Source organism: Pelobates fuscus, chromosome 12, assembly GCF_036172605.1.
Source record: "Pelobates fuscus isolate aPelFus1 chromosome 12, aPelFus1.pri, whole genome shotgun sequence".
In the NCBI taxonomy this organism is placed as follows: Eukaryota; Metazoa; Chordata; class Amphibia; order Anura; family Pelobatidae; genus Pelobates; species Pelobates fuscus.
The window spans coordinates 94,373,737-94,400,444 of record NC_086328.1 but is presented as its reverse complement, the minus strand read 5'-3'; the positions used below and the strand labels follow the sequence as shown (position 1 = coordinate 94,400,444).

The following is a 26,708-nucleotide window of genomic DNA, read 5'->3' as shown; positions in this document are numbered from 1 at the left end:
TTAATTGTAGAAATAAAAAGAACCAAATTAAATGGCAACATAAAAGTCAACTGATAAAATTAGTTACACACAGGAGCAGGTAAACTCTAGTGCAAGATAATGATAGAGCACACACCCATCAAAACGTAACCAGCCATGTGTATTTTGTTAAGGAGGGATTATAGGTAGGGTGACCATATCCACCATGTTTTCTAGGACACATATCATGTATACATATTGATGGGCACATGTAAAGGGTTGCCTTGCAGTATTTAGAATTAAGAAGGTGTATAAGAATCCTGCAGAACATGCATTATACATACTGCTTGGTAACCTTTTTCATGTATATTCCTTTACTATGACAAAATTATGTGTCACTGAAAACATAGTGGAAACGGTAGTCCTATTTATTGGTGCTTCGAGTCAAGGATACCAGATTTTCCCAAGACTGCCTTTTGAATTCACGAGCAGTAAGAGTAAAATGAATAAAAATTATTTCAAGCTCTATTGAAATAACCACTGAATTTTTACAATGAAAGCAGACAATGATCATCTGAAATATATTTTTGTAGAGCCAGGGACACCAATTTAACATCATCCATCCAGAAGCTACCCAAGCAAGGAAAATCTGTCAACTTTGTGGACTGTTTAGGACTATAGCGTAGCCAGACTGTAACTCTCTATCCATACCTGTACTAGAGTAGTGTCCTTCCCAGTATGCATCACTAGTCTCAGACAGAGGGTCTTCGTCAGGTCTTAGTTGGCCATTAGTCAATGTTGATCCTGTTTGGAGGATGAACTGCTGCAAGTTACATTGTCTGATATCCTTATTCAGTTCCTCAAGCTCATGATTCTTGGCCTGTGATGGGAAATGATATCGTAAAGATCTCAAAGTCATAAAAACATACATATACCCATATGTCATCTCATGTATACAGTTGTGGTGAATCCTTAAATCAGTGAAGATAGAAGCACTCAAAGTATACTCGCACGCACGCACTTATTTACATCTCTGAGATCCACAAATCACTTTGCTCCCACCGACAGGTCAACCATAGCCCCTAATGTTATAGGGATTGCATATAAATGCATGATTGCTTGGGTTTACTCAGTCACCTGTTGCCTTCCTTGTATGGACCAAGTTGGAAGTATTTGAGCAGTAAGAATGCATGAATCTTTCACTATTGAGTGATCCATCTTAGACGTGTGTTTGTGCAAACCACTGCTCAGGGTTTAAAATCCCTGGAAAGGGAGCATAGCTCAGCTATTCAGATAAAGCTTACTAAAGTAAACAAGACTACACTCCAGGCATTTTAATATAGAATCAGAAATTGGGTAACTGGTACTAGAGTGGGGCTCTATCCTATCCAGTGAAAGACTGACTAGTGTCAAGGGTGGCTGTGATCCATGGGAGGGATGACAAGGGAGTGGAAGGGTGGTAGCTCTTGGCATTGGACAAAACCTGGCAATGAAGAGCTTAACTCATCGAGTGGTCAGCAGAGTCTCAAGTACGGCTTAGCTCAGGAGAGCTAGCTCTGAGCAGGTAAGTTGTCAGACTATTATCAAACGATTTGGCTACTTACATAAGGGGGGCACCAGGGCACTCTTGGCACAATAACACCAGGGATCTCCTGTAGTGTTTATGGTGGTTGAAGTCTTACTTTAAGAGAATAGTGTGGTTGAATAATTTGCTCAAAATGGACTTTGTTTGCAGTTCCTACCAGGCCAAAGATAGCCAGTGCTCGCCTGCTCCCTCCGGGGTGGAGAGTGAATCTCTCTCAAAACTAGTCTTACAACAAGCAGAGTGTTGTTCCTCTTGTGAACGCAAGCCTGGACTTGCCATCGGCAAATGCCCAGTGGGCCTTGATGACCAAAGGCCGAGGCCATCAGATGAGAAGAAAGTATTCCCTGACCTGCCCATGGGGACTTCAAAGATGTCTCTCACTGGCCCTATGAACGCTAATGTTGGGTGTGGATGGAAGCTAGGTAGCCGGTGCCTGCACCTCCACAGGATGCATACTATATGTATCTCTCTCCGAAGCTCAAGACACAGATATGACACTATGTGCGGGAGCTTGCAAGAGTGGTACCAGTTGCCTGCATCCAGCCTTCTGGACCACTAGGCATTGGCATGCCCCTCACTTACTTGAGGGAGGGGACAAAATGTTTTAAGGTAATTTTAATCTAATTAAAATTAACAAAGCTCACCCCACTCCCACCACACACACAAATTCATCCCCTGTGCGCGAGCGCGCGCACACACACACACACACACACACACACACACACACACACACACACCTTGCATGCCCCTCTGGCCCCACTCTTTCTATTGAGCTATTCTGCCTTTAAATTCCCAGGCTTATTATTTGTTCTAGTCTGGCCCTGGATTGAGTAAGCTCTATAGTGTTTGTACTGGAAATGATTTGTTTAAATAAAATTCCATACAAAAAGGGTATCCCACAAAGTAAACTAATTCTGAAAGAGTACGAAAATGTCTAAATTAGAATCCTTTATTTTTTATAACAGAATATAATTTTAATATATCCAGACAGCCAAATCACAACAATCTAGAGGAAATGATTGCACCCTATAAAAGTGTGCTTACTGGATTCTGACACTACAACAACGTCAGAAGGTTACCTCCACCATCCATTTTAGGTTAATCATGTCAACTTACAGCTAGGCTGCACCATTGGGAGGGAGGAGAGGGGGAGACGTGCATATTTGGCTAGTGAGATATTTGCACATAGTGAATGATTGGAGATTCATTAATAAATTGGTTATAAGAGTGTTAGGGAACACTAAGGCACTACGTTATTGCAAAACTGCAGGATAATAAAAGGGGTCAGAGGGTTAGTAGGATGTATTGTCAAATGCAATTAAATATTTTCTGGTGGTTTTGTTATGCAGAAAGAATGTTGTGTTGATAGAAATAAAATAAAAAACAAGGGATTTCAATAGATCTTTTATTGCAATTATAAAAACAATTGAAATGGCTCTGTAGGCAGAATTAGAAATCAAAACAACGCAAGTTCTGTATGATTCAAGAGAAAAAAAAGGGTATTTCTAAATACAAAACATTTCAAAATAATTGGTAACCAATATTTAGTGATAAGTAAAATTTCCTTCCAAAATGACAAAATTAGAACTTTTAAAGAAGCCCCATGTAGTACACCTAAGATTAAGGGGGGGGGGGGGGGGGAGAGGGGAGGAGGAGGAGGATGGAGGGGGCAATAGAATTGAGAGAGTTGTCAAACCTTAAGGAAATACCCAACAGGTAAATGGAAGTTCCCTTCATTCAAAAAGTATTAGTAAACAAAAAAAACAAAAATTTTATGTAAAAACTCCCTTTGTAAAGACTTTGCAGGAAACAAAACCAAAATAAAAAAAATATTTAAAATATGCACAACGTGGAGAATGTTCAAATGATCTCTGAAGGAGAACACAAACTTTTGCTCATTCCCTCATTAATGACGGATAACAGTTTGTAAAGCATCCACTAGAGGACGCCAGAGTGTTTTTTTCCCCCCCTCCGAGAAATCTATTAAACAGCAAAAGCAAAACCAAAGTACTAACTATATGAAGCATCAGAATAATAAGTACATTGTTTTTTGTTTTTTTTTATTTATTTTTTTATTTCATTTACATTTTTTTTATTGATTAAAGGGAATTTATAGTTCAATAACCGAATGTTCTTTTTGGTTTTTTTTCAGGTCTAATCAGTTCCCTGCCATAACATGACCTTTGTGCCCACCCTTTTCTTTATAAAAAAAAATAAATAAAAAAAATGCAGGGATAATATATTTTACTTACCTTGTTTCCATTTCTGAGACACCGTCGTTGCAGCTGCTCGTCCCGCCTCTTTATTTACTCAGAAAACATGCTGAGGTCTTCTGTCTTTTCTCACAGAGAAGCACAGGCAGTGCAAGTGCTGTGCTTCTCCAATCAAATGCTTTACATGAGAAGCATCAGAGGAGGTGGTGTGAAAGAACAAAGTCTGACTCGTTCGTACACTGGAAGGTCCATCTAGACTAGAGGCAGTCAGGAATACAGCCACTAGAGGTGTGTTAAGCCATGCAGTGTAAACCTAGACATATCTCCAAACTGGCAATGTTTTACATTACAGGAACAAAACGACATGGCCACTTCACACAGACCACCATATTAAAATAAAGTGGTCTGGGTGTCTGCAGTGGTTCCTTAACAGGAGATGCTCTACACATCATACTGTTTTTGAGACCCACTTTAACAAATCAATAATGATATACTTATAAGGGCAAACAGATTACATTATAAATTGCTCTTAAATTTGTAAAGTATCAGAAAGCTGGACAGATAGATTATAGAGGTTACTAGGTTATAAAAAAAAAAATAATTAAACATTATATACACATACACTGTTTTATTTAGTTTTTTTGGTTTTAAACCACAAACTAGAGAAAAAAACTAAAATAAAAAATAGGGAAAAAGTATTTCGACAACATTCAAATATTCTATAATTACATAGATACACATCTAAAAAAAAAAGTCTAAATAAAATAGAAAATACAAATGACATAACCGGTTCTATTAAAAAAAAAGTAATGGTTTTATACAGTAAATACTTGTGGTAATGCATGAAATAACACTGATTTTCACATTTAATAAACCAGCAGAGTGTGTGTGTGTGTGTGTAATATATATATATATATATATATATATATATATATATATATAAATTCAAATATGGTATGGCTGACAGTTTTTGGAAGAGATGCATTACTTTCTCATGCACGCTGATGTTTGACCAGTTTATGTTGGTTTAATTATAAATGGTACTGTGAAAAACATGCTTAAAATCAAGTTTGACGTCATTTCAGCTTACGCCAAAGAGGTTCTACTCTCCATAAAGTGTATTACTTTTTTATTCTTGCACCATAAAGCGCACATACCTTTACAACGCTCAATGATCATGTACATACGTTTGCTAAGTTGAAAGCCAAGGTGCCATCTCAGGCAAAATACTTCTTTCAGCCATATATATTTCATACAAACTCTCAGTGTGTGAAGACATCAGGTCAACATTTCAGTCAGCACCAAGACGTTTCTCGGATTCCTGGTTTTAAACTAAAATGTTGACTGCATCTTAATGCACCCTATGCTTTCCTGCATGAAATAAAGTACTGGCAGAAGACGACTTGTAAATCCTACAAGTGCTTCCTTCTTGCCAAATTGTGTGTGTGCGCATAAATGTATACAATATCAAGGCATAATTGTCATTGACCTGTAATCGGATTGTAAAGCATCTCATCCTGATCTGCAACTAGGTGGTCATGCTATATATGGCAAAAAATGCTTAATTCAGAACACAAACTCAGCACACAATTTTTCTTATGGACTGCAGTTATTTTCTCATATGTCTGTCTTTATATCTCTAAACCGAGCCTGGTCCTCCTGCAGGTGAGCAATAGGCCTACCTCAAGATTCTTCCTGGCCTCATCACAAGCCCGTTCCACGTTTGATAGGTTGCTTTCCAGCTGCTGTCCCAGCCCTGTTTTGGACTCCAACTCCTTTCTCATTTTGACCACCATTTCCTCAAGTTCAGCCTGGCTGGGCTCTCTGGACAGCCTTTTAGAAGTCTCTTTTTGGATTTCCAGTTCCAGCATCTCAGTCCTATCACTTAACTCCTGGATTTTTTTTGTGTAGTCTTCCATTGTGACTCTCAGCTTTTTCATTTTATCCTGACGCTGTTGTTCTTCCACCCTTTCTCTCTGTAGTTCATCTTTCCAAAACATCTCCTCGCCTAGCTCTGCCTCATTACGGCGAATCAATCTCTCCAGGAAAGCCATTTCATCCTCTTCCTCCTCCTGAGTACCCCCAGCCCTGCCCCTTTCCCAAGTTTGTATGTCCTTCCCCATTGAAACATTTTGCATCTCCAATGTCTTAAGTTGATCCTGTTGATGTAAAACCATTCTGAACAGTTCCTCTTTGCTTGGGTGCCTGAGTGGGGCACCATCTTTAACAGTAGTACCAGTCTGTTTCTGCCTGTGCTTGCTTAGAAGTTCACTGGATCCAATGGGCCCTAGATTAAAAGTCAGTGATTTTTTAGGCTCCTTTGACCTTGTAACCTCTGTCCGAGGATTTATGGGCAGGCTAGACCTGGCATAAGTTCTCTCAGGGGGGTGTGGAACTGTGTCAGATGAAGGACGTTCAGTCAAGCTGGGCCCTGTGCGTCTCAGTATAAAGTGGACATCGTTGGCATACTGTCCACTCTTTGCCAAGAACTCCAGAGGTTTCTCATGAGGTAGAAGTTGCCTTTCTTTGTCCCGTAGTGTCTGGATTAAGATATAACGCCCTGTCTGACCTGAAAGAAATAATATATGACAACTTTGTTAAATAATTGTGAACATCTTGAGTCTATCAAAAAGGAATGAAGACCATATAATTCAGAACAGATAAAGCCGGACTAGCTATTTAAACGCTAAAACTATAAAAAGTGAAAGGGTGTGTGAGTTTAAAGTATATATTAGATATCCTTGAAAGATCAATTCATTTTTTTGTAACAGAAGATATTTTGACATTACAATAAATTACATTGTATAAATTTCAGTTGGTTCTGTAATCAATGTTTTGACAATTCAATCAGTTTTTACTTTAGAAGGTCCAGGTCATGCATCAATTAATTATGGAACATGCTAAGAACCATGGGAGTCAACTGCATCGGTCCAAAAACAACTTGCAGCCAGGGGTACTGTTAACAATGATGGTAGAACAACTAAATAATCTAAAGTTTTTACCTATGGCCTGAGCAAGTGCGATGACCACATCCTGGCAGGAGGTTTTTTCTGTTACTCCACAGACCACACGTTGCACTCCATCCACCCAGACTTTTAACTCCATAATGAAATATACGGATCAGGGACCGTTTCAGGGAATGAAGTCAGGTGCTAGTATCTCTTCATCACCGTTGATTGGTCCTATGGAGAAGAAGAGAAAAATAAATAAATGGTGAAATCAAAATGATTTAGCCGTATTCAACAATAGAGGATCTACAATACACTGATGACAATAGTCTGCCATAAAAAGGCCTATATACTTCATTTCACAAAAAAAACCAAAAAAAAAAACGTTACTGTATTTGAAAACAAAACAAAAAAGAAGCAAAAAATGAAAATTGTTGGGGACATTAGTCTAAAGTTACTAACTTTGTCAATTTATGTTAACAATTCCAATTTGGAATGTAATAAACTCAATGTCCAATGAAACTTTTCTGTAAAGTAAAATGAGCTTTAAGTAGCTCAGGAGTCTTATTCATGGGGAAAAAAAATGGAAACACAGATACACAGGTGAATTATAAAGTATACCAAGTATTTCCAAAGCACAACCTACATTAGGTAAACTACCACTAATGTGATGTGTACATATCCAACAGTGTTGGCTAATCAATCAGTAATTAAAGTCCAGGGACCAGGTGGCTGTCCCACCTTGAAAGAGGCACAGGTGAATCAGAGCTCAGAAATGACAACTACGTTGAAAGTAGGAAACAAAAAATGCTGAAGAGTTATTTTTATCCTCACATTCACATTGTATTACTTGTAGCACGCATCTTTAAAGGTGTGCACTATGAAGCCACGCCAAGCAGAAACCATGTGTTTACATCACGTGTTCATTGTAACTTAGGAAACAGTTCCATGTGGTTCATTAAGGAAAGTTAACATTAAGTATGGGCATAAAGGAACCTGCTAAGCTAGCTTGGCAAATTTACAATGCAATGTACAATTAATATTCTTATGGACTGGATGGACAAAAACTTTTACAAATCTAAAAAAAAAAAAAAAAAAAAAAAAAAAAAAAAAAAAAACAGGGGAAAAAAAAAACCTGTAAAATATATAGTACATCTCTAAAATGAAAATATTTAGATTATATACATTTTTTGGTGTTAATTGTGCTTTTTGAGGACAGATCACATGGTATTCTTGAAAACTTTGCTAAAGCTGTAAAGTTACCATAACTTTTGCAAAGTTAAACGAAAAGGAATTTTAATTTAGAATCTGTGCCAATATTATTTCAGGTTTTATAAAGGGTTACTCAAGGATTTGAAGTGGTCATGGTGCCTAGACACTGTATATGCAGAGTTTCGATATGAAACACCTCTGCCGCCAGAGGCATAACTCCATCTTTGGCAGAGTCATTGGGGTGTCACCAGCCAATAGTACCTGGAACAAGAGTTATGGGCTGGCGAATGTGATTTTTGTGCAACTTTCAAATCACAAAATGTCAGTCAATGGCTGTATGTGGCAGAGTGGCACAGCTCCTGGCTTCTGCGGCTCTCAAGAAGCTTGCCACCAGACCACGAGGGAGCGTCAGTACCCAGTGGGACCGGGGCAAGGGGGCAAACCATTGCTAAATGGTTTGCTCCATACTGGGGTAGTAGGCCATGGTGCTCCTGACATCATAAATACTTAGGCAGGCTAGGGTTGTTATACCTTCTGTCACTTAGACTTAATAAAGTATATTAAACATTACAATGAGCTTTTACATTTCCTAGCTTGTCCTTCTTGCTATGCTTCATAAGGTTTTTCCACTTTTCAGTAAGTACTTTTAACAACTTTTCTTTCCTAGTAAATATGGTTAACATATAAAATGAACTAGGAACCAGCCAAAATAAATACATAAATAAATAAAGCACGTTAAGTCTGCAAATGTTAACAAACGTGTAAAACCGGTGGACTGACAAGTGGAAGACAGGAGAAGAATTGATTTATAAATGTAGGGATTATTACATGTTTCGGTGGCACTTAAAATGTTTCCTAGTTAATATCTAAATTAGGGAGTAGATTATTAATCAGAGATTGAATTAAACTATGCAAGGAATGCAGGTACAAGTCATAGTTCTACAACAGAACTATTTCCAGTCAAGTGAGTGTAAGAGCTTAGTGGTTAGTGCACCTATTAGACATGTGCAAGGAAATGATTTTACTTTCGGATTATAATTTTCAGTTACCCCAACATTGGTTCAACTATCGATTTGGTATGAACCGAAAAGTGAAAAATGTTAATTTAACAAATTTCGTTTCAAACTGTGAATCCCTATGAGGAAGTAAGTCAAGAGGTACCAGTCACAATAACTTACTAAAGTAGATATTCAACTTGGAAACTTAAAGGGACACTACAGTTACAAAAACAACTTTAGCATTATGAAGCAGTTTTTGTGTATAGATCTTACCTCTGAAATCTCATTGTCATTTAGAAATTAAAAGGAGCACTATAGGGTCAGGAACATGAAATGCTGACCCTAAAGTGTTAAAACCAACATCTAGCCCCTCTAGCCAGATTCTGCCTCACTAAATATAGTAAAATCTTACTTATATTAAAGTCTGCGGCTGCTTCCTCTGCCCCTGTCTGCTGACATCATCAGAAGTGGTGGTCTGAGCCAATCACAATGCTTCCCCATAGGATTGGCTGAGACATTATTATCATCATCACCACCATTTATATAGCGCCAACAGATTCCATAGCGCTTTACAATATTACGAGAGGGGGGATTGAACTATAAATAGGACAATTACAAGGAAACTTACAGGAACGATAGGTTAAAGAGGACCCTGCTCAAACAAGCTTACAGTCTATAGGAGGTGGGGTGTAAAACACAATAGGACAGGGAATAGCAATCAAATAAGGTGGGAGTGAAGCAGAGCTGAACTGTTAAGGAGGTAGATCAGGAACAGAGCCAGCAGAAGTCAAACACAGCCCTGGTCAATCAGCATCTCCTCATAGAGATTAATTGAATCAATGCAACTCTATGAGGAAAGTTCAGTGTCTGCATGCAGAGAGAGGAGGCATTGAATGGCAGTGCTGCATACTAGGCAGGACTGCCCAAGGAAGCACCTCTAGCAGCCAATGGAATTAGCATTAGTCTGTAATGTAAACACTGCATTTTCTCTGAAAAGAGTGTTTACAGCAAAAAACCTGAAGGGAATGAAGATTCTACTCACCAGAACAAATACAATAAGCTGTTGTTGTTCTGGTGACTATAGTTTCCCTTTAAATCACTTTTGTTTCTGTCCATACAGCCCTAACTACACCTACGCTGGCTGTGACAGACACAGCCTTAATGGGAAAAAAATTAAATTACATTTTCAATCAGATGTTAATTTTAGAAATGTTTATCTCTTGCTCTATAAATTGAACTTCAGTTACATACAGAAGGCTCCTGCAAGATCTATAAATGCCATTAACAGAGAAGGAGATACATTCTTAAACAGAGTTTGCAATAAAAAGGTATATAAATATTATCTCTCTCTTTATAGGAAGTGATTGGGAAGGCTGTGCAAGTCACACACATGGAGGTGTGACTAGGGCTGCATAAACAAAGTTACTTAAAGGGACTCTCCACTGCAAGTCCCCTCTCCCTCTCACCTCCCAACCCCGGTTGCTGAAGGGGTGAAAACCCGTTCAGTGACTTACCAGAGGCAGCGACGATGTCCCTCGTCGCTGCTTCTTCCTCCGCACACGCTCCTCCCCATCAGCCGACGGGGGAAACCTAAAGCGCATGCGCAGAAATGCCGCGCATGTGCATTAGACCTCTCCATAGGAAAGCATTGAAAAATGATGAAGGTCCTCACACAGCGTGAGGACGTCCAGCGACGTTATAGCACAGAAAACCTGTGCTATAGACCAGGAAGTGCCCTCTAGTGGCTGTCTAGTACACAGCCACTAGAGGAGGAGTTAACCCTGCAATGTAAATATTGCATTTTATGAAAACTGCAATAATTACAGTTGCAGGGTTAAGGGTAGTGGGAGTTGGCACCCAGACCACTCCAATGGGCAGAAGTGGTCTGGGTGCCTGGAGTGTCCCTTTAACTCCTAAATGGCAGAAAGTTGAACAGTGAGACTGCAGAGGCATGATCCATACACCAAAACTGCGTCATGAAGCTAAAATGGTTTTGGTGACTATAGTGTCCCTTTGAAGGACAACTAAAGTCACTCCGGCCACTTAATGAAGTCCTTTAGTTGTAACCCTTAAATGTAAATGCATTTTTTTTTTTTTTTTTTTTTTTTTTAGAAACTGCAGTACTTACATTGCAGGGTTCAGTCAACCTATAGCAGCGGTCATAAGGACAGCCACTAGAGGTGATTTCACTGCACTGGTGGAGTAATATATATATATATATATATACGCACGCTCACAAAATTTGGCTGTAGGAAGGGACATTTTGTACTTTGTAAACACCAGAGACACACCCTAATACACTTTGCAATTAGAAGGTTAAAATGCTATCACTGTATACGCAAAATCAAAAGCAGTAAATTGGTGGGCAGTGATAGATCTGTCAGATAGATGATAGATATACTATTGTTATAACAGGTGCGGTACACATTACCTGTGCCCTATGTGTGCAGATTATAGCAAATTCTGAATGGTAGCACTGAATTGTTAATGTTAAGGCATTTTGCCTTTTTGTCCCTTCAAATTGGGATAGGTATCCTGAATAAGAACATTCCAGTACAAATATGGTTTTGTTTTGCCTTAAAATAAGCACCAAAGTTATGTAACTTTTGAAAAAAATTGTAACCTTGCCATGTAATGGATAAAGGTAGAACGCTTCCCAAAATCTGCTAAATTTTAGAAATCAGTGGTCAATTTAGTACAGCTCAATAATCCCATCAGGGAAGACCACACATATACACTATTATTAACTAGAGATTGAACGGTGTTAAATTGATCATTGATTTGCATAATTGAGCAGATTTGTGAAAGTGTTCTAACTTTATCCATTACACGAAAAGATTAGTTTACATAGCACTTGTGTTTATTTTACGGCGAAACAAAACAATGTTTGTACTGGCATGTTCTCATATTCCGGCTACATATACACATATATAATATATATATATATAGATATATATATTATATATATATATATAGATATATATATTATATATATATATATAGATATATATATTATATATATATATATATATATATAGATATATATATTATATATATATATATATATATAGATATATATATATATATATATATAGATAGATAGATATATATATTATATATATATATATATATATAGATAGATAGATAGAGATTATATATATATATATATATAGATAGATAGAGATTATATATATATATATATATATAGATAGATAGATAGAGATTATATATATATATATATATATATATATATATATATATATATATATATATAATAAAACCCACAAAGATTCTCTCTTACATGAATATGTATACACCGATTATGTCTTTCTCTGAATGTATATTGGCCAGACTCTCACACATTTATTTATTCAGATATATTGTCACAAGAAGTACACACCACGATAGAAGTTTTATATAGAACTATTATATGTCATTTCCATTAGCCTTTTTTAATGAGATATTGTGTCAAGGAGACACAGAAAAATATATTATAATTATTATTAATAAAAGCTAACCTGCAATATTTAAGTTTGGATTCCAATATTGTTTAATGGGTAAGGCAGTGGCTGAGTGACAGGCAACAGAGGGTTGTAGTCAATGGAGTATATTCGAAGCTTGGGCTTGTCACCAGTGGGGTACCTCAGGGATCTGTACTTGGACCCATTCTCTTTAATATTTTTATTAGTGATATTGCAGAAGGTCTTGATGGTAAGGTATGTCTTTTTGCTGATGATACCAAGATATGTAACAGGGTTGATGTTCCAGGAGGGATAAGCCAAATGGCTAATGATTTAGGTAAACTAGAAAAATGGTCTGAGTTGTGGAAACTGACATTTAATGTGGATAAGTGCAAGATAATGCATCTTGGATGTAAAAACCCAAGGGCAGAGTACAGAATATTTGATAGAGTCCTAACCTCAACATCTGAGGAAAGTGATTTAGGGGTGATTATTTCTGATGACTTAAAGGTAGGCAGACAATGTAATAGAGCAGCAAAACAAAACAACTACGTTGTTAAGTGTAAAATATCAATTACTTAACTTCAATTAGTCTGTAGCCTCCCACGATCGTTATCCACCAAGAAACGATCATATATATGTATAGAACCACAAGCAGAAGTGGGATACGGCTGTACAGTCTATATAGGGAACATACAAGGAGAAAAACAATAGTGTGATACAGTATATACAGTGAAAATGTGCGCTAAAATGGATGCACTCACGAGATAGTAAAGGTAAAACAGCATTCAAGGTGCCTCCCCAGGGAGTATGGGGGGATGCTGGTATCCTTCGGTAGTGTCTAGCAGCCAAATGGGACACAGGACTCCAGGTGAGTAATGGTAGAAAATATTTGTAGCTTTATTTTCTTTAAAAGGTGATACAACACCAAGCAGATAAAATATAAAAGTGCAGCAGTAGGTCCAACGCGTTTCGTTCAACACAGGAACTTCATCAGGGACCGCACAGTAAAACAAATCAACAGCAATATTGCAGATTGTAAAAAATACACATCCTACTCACCCTAACAATAATCACTATAAATAGGGCTAATCCCAATGTCCCATTGGTCCTAATTGTGGGGGTTGTCCTCCAGGCTGCTCTCCATTGGTCAAGGGATAGTATCATCCAGCTGATTCCATTTTCGGCATTCCAATGCCCAGAAAACGAGCGCGTTTTTTTCATACGCCGGAACCGGAAGTAGACGTTTTCTTTCACTTCCGCGTTCCACATGCGTTCCACGTGCGTTCCACATGCGTTCCACGTGCGTTCCACATGCGTTCCACATGCGTTCCACATGCGTTCCACATGCGTTCCACATGCGTTCCACATGCGTTCCAAGGGCAGTCCGCACATGCTCAGTGGGTATTACACAACTATCTCAATCGAAAACATCCTAATGCATTTAAAAAAGCCCTTAAAAGCTCAAAACATAACTAAAGGTGCAATTAATCTCTAGAAGGAGAAAAAATAAATTAATATGTGGTATACAAACATAATTAATTACTTGAGTGAACTTGAACTTGTCATGTGACAAAATTAAACATTATGTTTAATTTTGTCACATGACAAGTTCAAGTTCACTCAAGTAATTAATTATGTTTGTATACCACATATTAATTTATTTTTTCTCCTTCTAGAGATTAATTGCACCTTTAGTTATGTTTTGAGCTTTTAAGGGCTTTTTTAAATGCATTAGGATGTTTTCGATTGAGATAGTTGTGTAATACCCACTGAGCATGTGCGGACTGCCCTTGGAACGCATGTGGAACGCACGTGGAACGCATGTGGAACGCGGAAGTGAAAGAAAACGTCTACTTCCGGTTCCGGCGTATGAAAAAAACGCGCTCGTTTTCTGGGCATTGGAATGCCGAAAATGGAATCAGCTGGATGATACTATCCCTTGACCAATGGAGAGCAGCCTGGAGGACACCCCCCACAATTAGGACCAATGGGACATTGGGATTAGCCCTATTTATAGTGATTATTGTTAGGGTGAGTAGGATGTGTATTTTTTACAATCTGCAATATTGCTGTTGATTTGTTTTACTGTGCGGTCCCTGATGAAGTTCCTGTGTTGAACGAAACGCGTTGGACCTACTGCTGCACTTTTATATTTTATCTGCTTGGTGTTGTATCACCTTTTAAAGAAAATAAAGCTACAAATATTTTCTACCATTACTCACCTGGAGTCCTGTGTCCCATTTGGCTGCTAGACACTACCGAAGGATACCAGCATCCCCCCATACTCCCTGGGGAGGCACCTTGAATGCTGTTTTACCTTTACTATCTCGTGAGTGCATCCATTTTAGCGCACATTTTCACTGTATATACTGTATCACACTATTGTTTTTCTCCTTGTATGTTCCCTATATAGACTGTACAGCCGTATCCCACTTCTGCTTGTGGTTCTATCAATGTAATAGAGCAGCAGGAAATGCTAGCAGAATGCTTGGTTGTATAGGGAGAGGCATTAGCAGTAGAAAGAGGGAAGTGCTCATGCCATTGTACAGAACACTGGTGAGACCTCACTTGGAGTATTGTACGCAGTACTGGAGACCGTATCTTCAGAAGGATATTGATACCTTAGAGAGAGTTCAGAGAAGGGCTACTAAACTGGTTCATGGATTGCAGGATAAAACTTACCAGGAAAGGTTAAAGGATCTTAACATGTATAGCTTGGAGGAAAGACGAGACAGGGGGGATATGATAGAAACATTTAAATACATAAAGGGAATCAACTCAGTAAAGGAGGAGACTATATTTAAAAGAAGAAAAACTACCACAACAAGAGGACATAGTCTTAAATTAGAGGGACAAAGGTTTCAAAATAATATCAGGAAGTATTACTTTACTGAGAGGGTAGTGGATGCATGGAATAGCCTTCCAGCTAAAGTGGTAGAGGTTAACACAGTAAAGGAGTTTAAGCATGCGTGGGATAGGCATAAGGCTATCCTAACTATAAGATAAGGCCAGGGACTAATGAAAGTATTTAGAAAATTGGGCAGACTAGATGGGCTGAATGGTTCTTACCTGCCATCACATTCTATGTTTCTATGTAACCGATTAAAACACACACACACACCTGCATGAAACTACATGGTTGGAAGAAACCTCTACTACAAATTTTTGAATACCAACATAAATCTTAAAGACCGACAAACAAAGCATAAAATTGAACTCCATACAAGAAACAAATGTCAACACACACACACACACTTTATACAATCACTTTCAATATGCAGTGTTATAAGCCTTTCCACAAAGTTAGAACCTTTTCACAGAGTTGGATACAAAAATCTGCTTTCTCAATGGTAAAAAAAGAGGAAGTACAGCGAGATTTGTTTTAGAGTAAAGAAATCAATGTTGACAAAGTAAGAGCAGAATGATTTGAATATTCATGTTCTGCCGGCTCTAAGCAAAGACTCCGGAGATAGTCGGAAGGGTGAGTCACTAGTCATTAAAAAGTACTTACCTACATCAATGTTTTCACTCTAAATATATAGATTGTTTGCCTTCCAATGCTGCCCAGGAAATGGGAAATGGGCAAAATAATCAGGAACAAAAATGTGTAAAAAGACAATAGTCTCAAATAACCCGGTGCACGTATTAAAAATAATAGATGTTTTAATCAATAATTAAGAAAAAAAACGGAAGGTTATGCATTTCGTATTCCCTTGTTAAATTATTTAGAATGTCCACTAGTAAAGATCAATTTTATCAAGCACTAACCTCCTCTCTCAGGTTTCGGGTATAACGGGAGTGGTTGCTGGACCTGTCAAACCTGCCTGCCCGAGTTTACACAAAGCAGAAAATATACTGGTTAGAGGGAAATCCCAAGGTACAATGAGATTCACTATAGTCTATTTTATGAGTAAATTAAGTGAAAAGGAAAAAAATGAACCAAGTTATTTATATTATACATGCCACAATAAGTTTATGGTAAAGTACAGCTCAATTACATTAGGTAGCTGGATATCACGAAAACGGTTTCTGGGAGGGAATTGCCAAAAACTTCTGTTAAATCATAGTTAATCATAGCTTTCTGTGGAAGTGACTTCAATATGTATATCACAGTGCTATGTTTAACACACACACACACACACACACAGAATATGAACATTCCCAATGAGAGTGTACACACACCCTATTCAGAATGTGATCATTCACAAAGACAGCATTACACAATAACACACTTATCAGAATGTAATCATTCAAAGAGATCACACACACACACAGAATGTGTACATTCACAAAGATAGCACTGGCTGATTTAAAGAAAAATTATTAGAGGGAATAGGATATTAGCTAGAATGCTTGTAAACATTGGTGTTAAAAGTCTACATGTGGAACATTTAGGTCCAGACAACACAATAGGTCCAAGCGTCTTGACAAGTTCCACCCTAAGTCCCATATTCAGTTTTATTGGAAAAGATGTGTTCCTGTGAGAAGTGAATTGCCAGTGTATGAAAATGAAGGCAAGCCGCTTTGTGAGTGGGTACTGAGGAGATATTCCCAGCCAAGAGAGAGGTGGAATTGGGGGACATAAGCTTTGTACTAAGCTCTAGAGAACCAAGATCATGAAGCACTGAAATCCAAATGTTCAAATGTTTCAAACTGGTCATTTTAACTTTCTGACACAAAGTTGAGGTAAAGTCCCAAGATTGTGCTTCTAACCGATATCTAGCTTTTAGCTCCACAAAACCAAAACTAATCCACACAGGTACAGCAAAACAATAAATTCTGAGTTAGTTAAAAAAAAATATATAAATGGGAATTTTCAGGAACTGCCCAAGTAATTTCATATTTCGGTCAATATATAAAAACACCTCAACCCAGCTTATTTTTTTAGCCCAAAATTCTCAATTTGTAATTATGTGCTCAATCCTTACACTAGAAACCGGTTATGTACAATTAAAAACCCAATATATTTACTTGCATTATGCACAGACATTTCTATATTGGTAACTAAACTGGATAATGATATCGGTTTATAGATTTCTCTTGATCATACTATATATATATATATATATATATATATATATATACACACACGCATAAATTAATCCAGTATTCCCTACAGTCAACATTAAATCTGATCTGAAACGGCCGATCTATTAATGATGCTGGATTTTGATTTAGAAACCCAAATACATGCCAACGTTTGATATGCATATAATACATATACATTAGATTATTTGATATTCCTATAGGACCAACATGCACCACTGTACATGTCTAGAAATGTATGCACAACATGGACACATAGATCAATAGATCTAGACTGCAAAAATGAAATAAAATACATTTGATAATTACCAAATTCCGGTTAACATGCACCAGCAACTTTTAATCACTTCCTATACAGAGCCGGCAGCGAGATACGCTTTTATTACCCAATAACTGAAGCGGACTTTATTAGAGGAATGTTTGTCAAAGGCACAGCCATACTCAAGGTGCTTTTGCTGATAACTAAAATATGCATAGTTTGTTTTAATCTGCACTAGGGATTATTCACTAAACAGTCAGTTCTGAGTAGGTTACAATACCGTAGAGCGGTTTAGACCAGATTAACAAAACCATTTTAACCTAAACTAGTTTGGGTTAGCTTTCTGGAATCTGTTGGTCAATTTAGATCATCTTCCCATTTAGTGTATACATCTCTAACTGGAGGTCACATAACACTTAAAGGCCTACAAAAGACATGCTCACTGATCATGATCTCTCTCTCACACACACACACACTTCTCCCAATCTAGAACAGAGTTTTTAAAAGCATCGTAAAAATCTTTCCCCAAAATAAAAAAAAAAACAGTATTTGCACCATAAATTCCCCCTTAGATTAAATCCTTTGCTTACCTGTTAGAGTGACCTGCAGTGAACAATACTAGCTAGAAAATGACTAGAGGAACGAGCTTGCTACTCAGATATATAGAATGTTAGATAGATACTGTACTTCAATGGGTCGTTTGAGAACAATAGAGGCTTAAATTACTTTCGCTCACTCTGCAGGAATAATCGCCTGCTCTCTGTATCACAAAAGGTGCCTGAGTATCCCAGGTATCACTTTAAGAAGATGCTTTGTTAGGGTATTCACTTGTTATCCAGCTTAATGCTAAAGACGTTTTTTTTGGTTTCTCTGTTCCATCATATAAAAAGGAAAAAAAAAAAAAAAAATTGTGGTATGTGGAGATCATTTTCTATAGCAAACAATGCCCTCCCACCTACTAAACTGGAGTTCCATTAAACATGCATCTATAATTCAATCAAAAGAACATTAAAACTATTCAATGGTAGAAGCACACAATTTAATGTTTAGAAAAGTAGTTTTGTAATGGTACGGACATCTCGAGTAAAATTCAAAAATGTCAGCGTGTCCTGGTTAATGGGCTTCTTATTGCCTTGCTCCAAAACATATAAAGTGGAAAAATTATATATCGGAATAGCAAATATAAACTGGGTCTTAATTGCGCTTTAAATTATTTTCAAAAATAACCTTTGTTTTGCAATGAGCTTTAAAGTCAAGGCTGCTCTAACACTGAAATCCAAAGTGGATTTCAACGGTTTCATGACCCTCGGTATGCACGTGGAAATATTAGGACATCTCAGGACTATGGTGGCAGGGTCACCCGAGGGTTTCGGCTTCTTTCTGCACCCCACGAAATGCTTCAACAAGGAATTTCTTGGGGGAGTAAAAGAATATTCAATCAAAAGAGTACTAGTCCCCTTTAAATGACAGTATAAAAATGCATTAAAAAAAAATTATAATTATATACATTTAACAAAAAATACACAATACAGCAAGCATGATTTTATGCATCTTGCAGTGGCCGTAGGCAGAAGCCTGGGATGTTCTGAGCATGACTCACTCTTCCGAAACTGCCGAACACATTGCTATAAAAATGTTTGGTGGTTTTTTTTTATTTTTATTTTTTTAAATAAGTAGATTTATATAAAATGCTGCAATATACATTGTGTGTGTGTAGATAGATAAATAAATAAGGAAGAGGGTGCACTTATAGGTCTCCCAAATCACACAATGGTTTAATGTGATATACATAATTTACATCTGTGCTACAATCAATGTTTCGACACCTAAAGGGACTTTCTCAAGATCTTTAGATGAAATACAAGTGCATAAATATATACATAAAAATAGTAACGAAACTCACTGATATTTGTGAAGACAGTCATCAGACCAACACGAACCCGGAAGTGTACAGTATTGGGGAGTTTCTTTATGATTTTTGTATATGTTTATACACTTGTATTTTATCTGGTGATCTTTAGCAAAACCCTTTAAGGGACAAAACGTCGATTGTAGAAAGGTTAAATTATAGCACAGGTGTCATTTTTGTAGATCACATTAAAACCCTCTGTCTTATTTATATTAGAATATATATTTTTTTCTATAAACAATGTCATAGTGATCTTTCTTTACAAAAGAGAGAAGGTGGAGGGGACTTTTGTTCTTTTGTTCTTTGAGGAAATAGACTATTTGCAGAGCAAATATATCCATGGAACACTCTGCTCAGCATGTGTACATAAACAGGATGAACTACAAGTTTGCCTTCATTAAGAGCAAGAAGATAAAACAATGTATGCAATCTTAGCAAGTTGGCCAAGATACACCTTTCTGTTAATAAACCCCACAATCCCCCCCCCCCCCAACTGTCTAAGTGATCTCCACTAAATAAACAAAAACATACTGTCTAGTGGACAGTTTGTGTTTGTTACATACAATTGAGGATATGTTTACAAAGCAAGTAATTTTTTTTATCTGCCACCCATTCTACACTGATCAGAGAGCATTAATTAGTAGAGTGTTTGCTTGTGTAATGTCGGGTTAAAGCAGCACTTAACTTTTCCCCCAATCCCTTCCTCTTACTCGGTCTCTCTCTCTTTTTCTTCTTCTTCTATTTCTAACCAAAAACACAAGACAAAGTAGGGACTACTTGATGAGCTACCCCCATCATGAAGTGTCAGTCCCTCCTTTCCATCAACCCCCAAAACCAGAACCCCAGTGGCAGTGTCACGAAGTCCTCAGATGGTGACAGTTTTGCTTTAAATGCATGGTGGGAAGATGTGTTAGTTAAAGTAACTATTGTATTCTGGAACAATGCTTTTGGTCAACAAATAGTGCTTGCGATTATGTCCACCTATTGTGACCAAATTGTTATGTGAGATGTGAGCAATTAAAAGGTCTACAGTAAAGAATAGATTATGCACATTCATATATACATACACCACTTAGTATACTTGTGATTACCCCGGTACCATGTCCAGCCAAACTATAGTTTAGACGAGGAGAGGTGCACTCTGGGGATTTGTAGTTTATGGTTCTTACAGAACACAAGTCACATGGAAGGTATCAATCCAAAGTCACATAACATCACTTGTCACAAAATGACTGGAATATGAAATACACTTTTGGAACTTTGCTTCAGAGATCATTGTAGAACTGGTTACTTATTAATCCCTGATCAATAAAAGGGAGTTCACCCATTCAGTTTCAAAAATGTGAGGGACTTGACACTTCAGTTTTGTAAAGAAGAATCATTAGAGACGAGAATGAGATATACAGTCTAAATGGTAACACTGTTTAGTTATGGGTGGGATGGAGATGTAAAACACACACACACACACACACACGATTCCCTTCCCTTCCATCAATTCTGTGCCTCTCCTATTAGTGATATTATGCCCACTGGGCTGGGGAGAGATACATAGCTGGGTTTATTTTTTAGTTTGGTTTTCATACATTTGATGATACAATGCAAGTCTGGCACACTGATTAATAGAATAAAAAAATCTGGACTACAGAGATAAGTACTGCAGCAGACTGGTCCGTGTACAGAGTGTTTATACAGAAACACACATCTGTGTGTACAGAGACACTGAGGTATACAGGCCCACAGAAATAAACAATGTCCTACGGGTTTCAGCTGTACTCGACTTGTCCTGTTCAGGATGATCTATTCTAGATTCTTCTAGCGCTGTTATTTATAGGATTTTCTTCTGATAAAATCAGTTGCTCTACAAATCAGTTCCCTCAATAAACTTTAATAGGATTCTTCGTTTTTACAAAATCAGCTTTTCCAGTAAAATGCGGTACAGTTCCAGTAATCCATTAAAATTACTGCTTGGGGTCCAAGGTCTTTCTCCTCGAGGCGTTTCAGGAGTGTAGTTTAAAATGTTCTTGTGGGTTTTATTTAGTAAACAAGAAGTGGTGTGTCGACAGCTAGCCAAAGTAAAGAAGACAGATACACTTTCAGACAAGTATTGTGACACCTGTTCTGCAGCTCATTATCTAACCACCAGTTAGTGGAGTAATTCAAGTGGTCAACTACGTGTCCTCTCCTGCTCTGAATGGGTTATCATTAAACCTTCCCTCGTGGCTCATTGTCCTACAGATGTACGCTCATCAGAGCAGGATTAACCATAAGGTGACCTTAGAAGAACACTTAGGGCCCAGGGGTTGGGCAGGAAATGGAACCAATAACCTGCTTGGCCCAATTCACCATCCAAAAGAAGAAGAACAAAGGAGGGGCCCAAACCGCAACCTCCCTACGGCCTTGGGGGATATTATGCGGTCACTGACAAAATGCAATTTTACCCGACATTGCATTGATAAACCATGGCATTACAGATAATGTGAACTACATTTCCCATGATGCTGTGGCTTACAGGTCATAGCACAAACAGAGGGTTCAGCTGTGTATTCAGTAAATGAAGCCATGTGGAAATGGAGAAAGACGAATACAGATTCTGCTGTAGGTATGGCAACAGGAAATAATACAAAGAAATAAAGCTCCAGCACTTGGTGAGTTTAGGTGCAATGTGTGTTTTTACGGAGTTCTGGAGCTTTAGTTCTTTGAATTGCTTTTTGATCCTTAGAGCAGGGACATTGATACCTGTGTTATAGAATTATTAAAGCCTTTATTAAATTTCTCGTTAACTCCATTATATGACAGATTTTCCTAACAGCATTTAGTATATTAGAAAGAGAATGTATTTTCTAGAAGGATATGACTAACACCGGAATTATCAAGTTCCTGTAATATGAAACAAAGTATACCAGTATAGTTAGATCATGAGAAACTGCTCTAATGAAATGTCCATTCACTAAAAAGCCTTGAACCTGACCTCGAATATAACATCACTAACCACTCAAAATGGCGCCTAAAGCCCCCCTCCCATGGAGTAAAGCCTCGTGCTAAGCAAAATGGCACCTGAACCATCGTGTCCACACCCGTGTCCAAGATGACGCCACCTCCCGGTGGGAGGACACTTAGCCAGCCACTTAGTACTTGAGCCAATTAATAATATTGATGGGTGGATATTGAAATAGCCACTTAACACTTAACCCAATTAATGATGTTTATTTGTTGTTATCTTGATATTCAATGATGATGTAATATTGCTCTTATAAGGGTCTGCGAGCCCACTTTTTAACCAGATGCCATTAAATTTTCTCGAAGTTCTTTTAACCTGAACTCCGTGTGTCAGTGTGAATTTACTTCTGCGTATACACAATTTAATCATCTCAGATTTGGACAGGAACAGATAGACATTCAACCATATTTGTTTGCTTAAAACAATCTATATCACCTGTACTCATTGTACAGGTACCAAAAATCTTGGAGCCTGAATAGGGCCCCTACAATGTACTTGTTTTTTTGTTTTACTGGAAATAAAGTAGTGGTTCTGCCATAAAGACCAAAATATATATCATAATATATATTATATATTGAAGTTTTACAATTTTATTTAAAATCTATCATAGAAAACAAATATTGGGTTACACCATATAGAGTAGGACTCACTGTTAATTATTGTGAAGTAGCGGTGAGTTTAACACAATAGGGGTGCTAAATAGGTGATTTTAAGTAGCTTTATACAAATTAAAACGGTATATTGTTTATGTGCACTGTTCATTAAGCTGTATTATTTAAAAGGAAGTAATCCTTTTGGTAACATAGTGGCACTCTAATGTTCACTGCAGGCAGTACATCACTTTGCTACTTTTTATGGGCTTTGTTAATTGATGAGCAACTAACATTTGGACTGGAAGTACTAGAAAAATCTTATGTTAGATCACATACACAGAATAATAAAATTTCTACACATGTGTAAACCTGTACAGATGTCTAACTGCTGGCACAGACTAAATCCTGTGCCAACCGTTATCCAACTTAAAATCTTCCCACAGCATTCCCTGATATGTTTAAAACTATACCCTTGTGACTCATATTACAGAATCCAGTTCAACTGTAAGTGTAGGTTTTTAATAACCATTCAATGACTCAAAATATTAGCAAACCCAACGTGCTCCCAATAGATCTAAAATAAACCTTTCCATACATTCTATCATGTTCAGTGTGTCTTGGGAACTTTTGGGAGTGGGGGGGGGAGGGGGTGTTTCAGATCAGCTAATCACTGCAGTTTCAGATCAGATAATTTTGGTTACATTTTTGAAAGTACGAATTCAATTCACTACAGCCAGGTGTTTAATGGATAAGCCCTACATTTACGGCATTTTAAATTACCGACATTGATCAATACACCTGGGCACAAGGATTTCAAATGTTAGCATAGTGTAGATTTGTTCTGCAAACCTGTGCATTATTGCAGAATTCGGAGATCCTTTTTAGAGCAGTGAGGGGTTAAAGTATAATGGTCTCTTTTCTTTCCCTCCATCTAAAGATAACCTCAGGGAAATTATTAACATTCCTGGCCTTTCATTCTTTATTTTCAGACCACTCCCATCCTACTTACTGTACAAGCTTCAGCATTCTTACAATGGTCTCTTGGAATTAACTGGTTAACTCCCAGTCCATACTGCCAGTGATATACATGTATTTTGTCCAAGATCAGGGGTGCTTCAAAAAGGTATCCCTCCAGTTACTGGACTTAAAGTCTCATAATGCATTTCAGCTGCTACACATTGGTAGCTCTACAACAACTCATACTTGAAAAACCCGGTTCTACAGCCATGAAATTAACCAAATTTGCAACAGAACAAAGCCTATTATGTCATCTTAGAAGGGGTAAAACCAAGAAAAATGAAATACTGTGAGTTGCAGAGGTTTAGTATAAAAGGTGTGTTTTGCCAAGTTAGAGAGTTTGCAGCCTTTAAAAAAAAAATATTCACATTTATTTTCAAATGGTGACAAAAATAAAAAATGTCAGTGTTATATTATAACATTACCAGATTAGCAACAATTGATGGTAGATAACTATGTAATCTAAATAAATAATGCATTTTTCGAAAGAGCAGATGGTTCCTTAACCCCTTAAGGACCAAACTTCTGGAATAAAAGGGAATCATGACATGTCACACATGTCATGTGTCCTTAAGGGGTTAAAAAATTAATTGTATAATAATATCACTTGTAAAGAGCGAACAGGGGGTGTAGAGTACCTAAACATACCTTAATGCAGGGCCAAATTGTCCTTCCTTTTCCTCCTCTTTAGAACCTGTACAATTTTATTTTATTAAGTAGCATTTTTAAATGCTATGTTACTTTTAACAGCCCTTGTATGTTTTCGAAGAGTCCCTTAAAAAACGGGGTAGGAACCCTTCGGCACCTGAGTCTCCTGTAATGCGCTTGCATAATTCTGGCAAAGCATCAGGGCCGAAGGTTGCCTACCTTGAATTCTCTCACAGCCTATGTCTCTCAAAAGAATTCTGGGAAAAGTCATGCAATAAAAATTAGAGATTAAATTGAAAAACCTCAATATGAACAATGTTTCTTTTATTCTACCATACTGGGAATATGTCTGTATTTGGCTCCCTTCGTAATAACATTTTCAGATTAGTCAGTAGATGTATCAGTTGTGTTTATTCATCTATTTACAGGGTCACCCTGACAAACTGCTCAGAAATACAATGGACAAGGCACGACAAAGACCTTGAACTAAGATCAAAACATAGCCAGTCCACTATAGTAAAAACATTTTTTTTAAATCACTTATAATTCTGGCTTTTATTTGTTTGCTGTTGGCGGTTACTGCAAGGAAGCCCTGTGAGCATGTACCTAGTTTAAATATTAGGACTGCCGATCCCCCTCATCAATTTTTTATTTTTATTTTGTAAGTGACAAACTGCACTGCTATTTAAATGTAGAAAGGAGTTTGGAAACACAATAGGACCTACTGTAAAATTAACACTATAGCTACAAATGGCCTGTGCAGGTTGTACATCTTTGCCTGGAGGTTGGTCAGGTGTTTTCAGATACACCTGCTGCTGGTATCCTGACAGTCTGCTCAGATCAGTCGGGCTTGTTTTCCTACTATCCAGAGCAGGAGTTTGCTCAGGGGCAACTTAGTGTTTGGACAGCAATAAAGAGGTCATCATAGGGTCTGACTTGAAGGAAAACCAGTAGAGATATGCATCATTCTAATCAAATGTAATATTACAGTAGTATCCATTGTCAACCTGCTATAGTTAATCATGGCCTTCACAAACAATCAATTTATCTCTAAGCTCAATCAACCAAGAACAGAGAAGAATAAAGTTGTTCTACCAGCATAAAAAGGACAGATTGACATCTCGAAACCTCTATCAGTAGTACATTGAGACATTCACTATACTGAGAGGATTGACTGGTGACTTTTGGTAGCTTTCAAACAAAGAAACAGCCTCTCTCATCTTTCATGGGCAACTTGTTATATTTACCGGTTCTTCCACCCTCCTTATGCCCTGAAGTCATGTTGGGTCTAGAGCAGGGATGTCGAACATGCGGCCCCCCAGATGTTGCTGAACTACAACTCCCATGATTCCCTGGCTATCTGTTTCATTGAAACAATCATGGGAGTTGTAGTTCAGCAATATCTGGGGGGCCGCATGTTCGACATCCCTGGTCTAGAGGATCTGTGTCAACATTCTGGGTGGGGAAATAAACAAACAAACAATCCTAGCATATTTAGTATTTATTTTATGGTATGCTATTTTTGTAATTTATTTATAGGAGGGTGGTCTGGTACTTTTTGTCCTAGACTGTAATCGCATTTGAGCAAGTCGGCCTTCAACACATACCTACCATCTTTGTCAATTATTGTTGCTACATATCCCATTACATAATTGTGCCAGCAATGCAAAAAATATTGGAGTTTCTTAAAATTAGAAATTAACAATATGCTGTAGTGCAAACAACCGCTTGTAAACTTGTATAAACATGGAGTAATTACGGAATAATTAGACTTGTGCAACAATTAGTTTGAGTCGGTTCGTCCAAAACAAATTCCTCTTAATCCACACGTGAACTAATCGATCTATCCAGGATTTACAT

General features: G+C 37.5%; 1 protein-coding gene across 6 annotated transcripts in view; it reads right to left on the bottom strand.

Moving 5' to 3' along the window:
• RASSF7 (Ras association domain family member 7) overlaps window positions 1-26,708 on the bottom strand; it is a 55,972-nt gene that overhangs the window by 12,606 nt on the left and 16,658 nt on the right. For 5 of the 6 annotated variants that reach the window (XM_063437600.1, XM_063437599.1, XM_063437602.1 and 2 more), the window contains exons 2-4: window positions 6,759-6,938; window positions 5,439-6,325; window positions 670-838 (exon numbers count right to left, since the gene is read on the bottom strand). In XM_063437600.1, the coding sequence (XP_063293670.1) occupies window positions 670-838; window positions 5,439-6,325; window positions 6,759-6,861 (1,159 nt within the window). In that variant the 5' untranslated portion in view covers window positions 6,862-6,938. The remainder of the gene's footprint in view (window positions 1-669; window positions 839-5,438; window positions 6,326-6,758; window positions 6,939-26,708) is intronic. The other variant, XM_063437604.1, reaches the window with a different exon arrangement.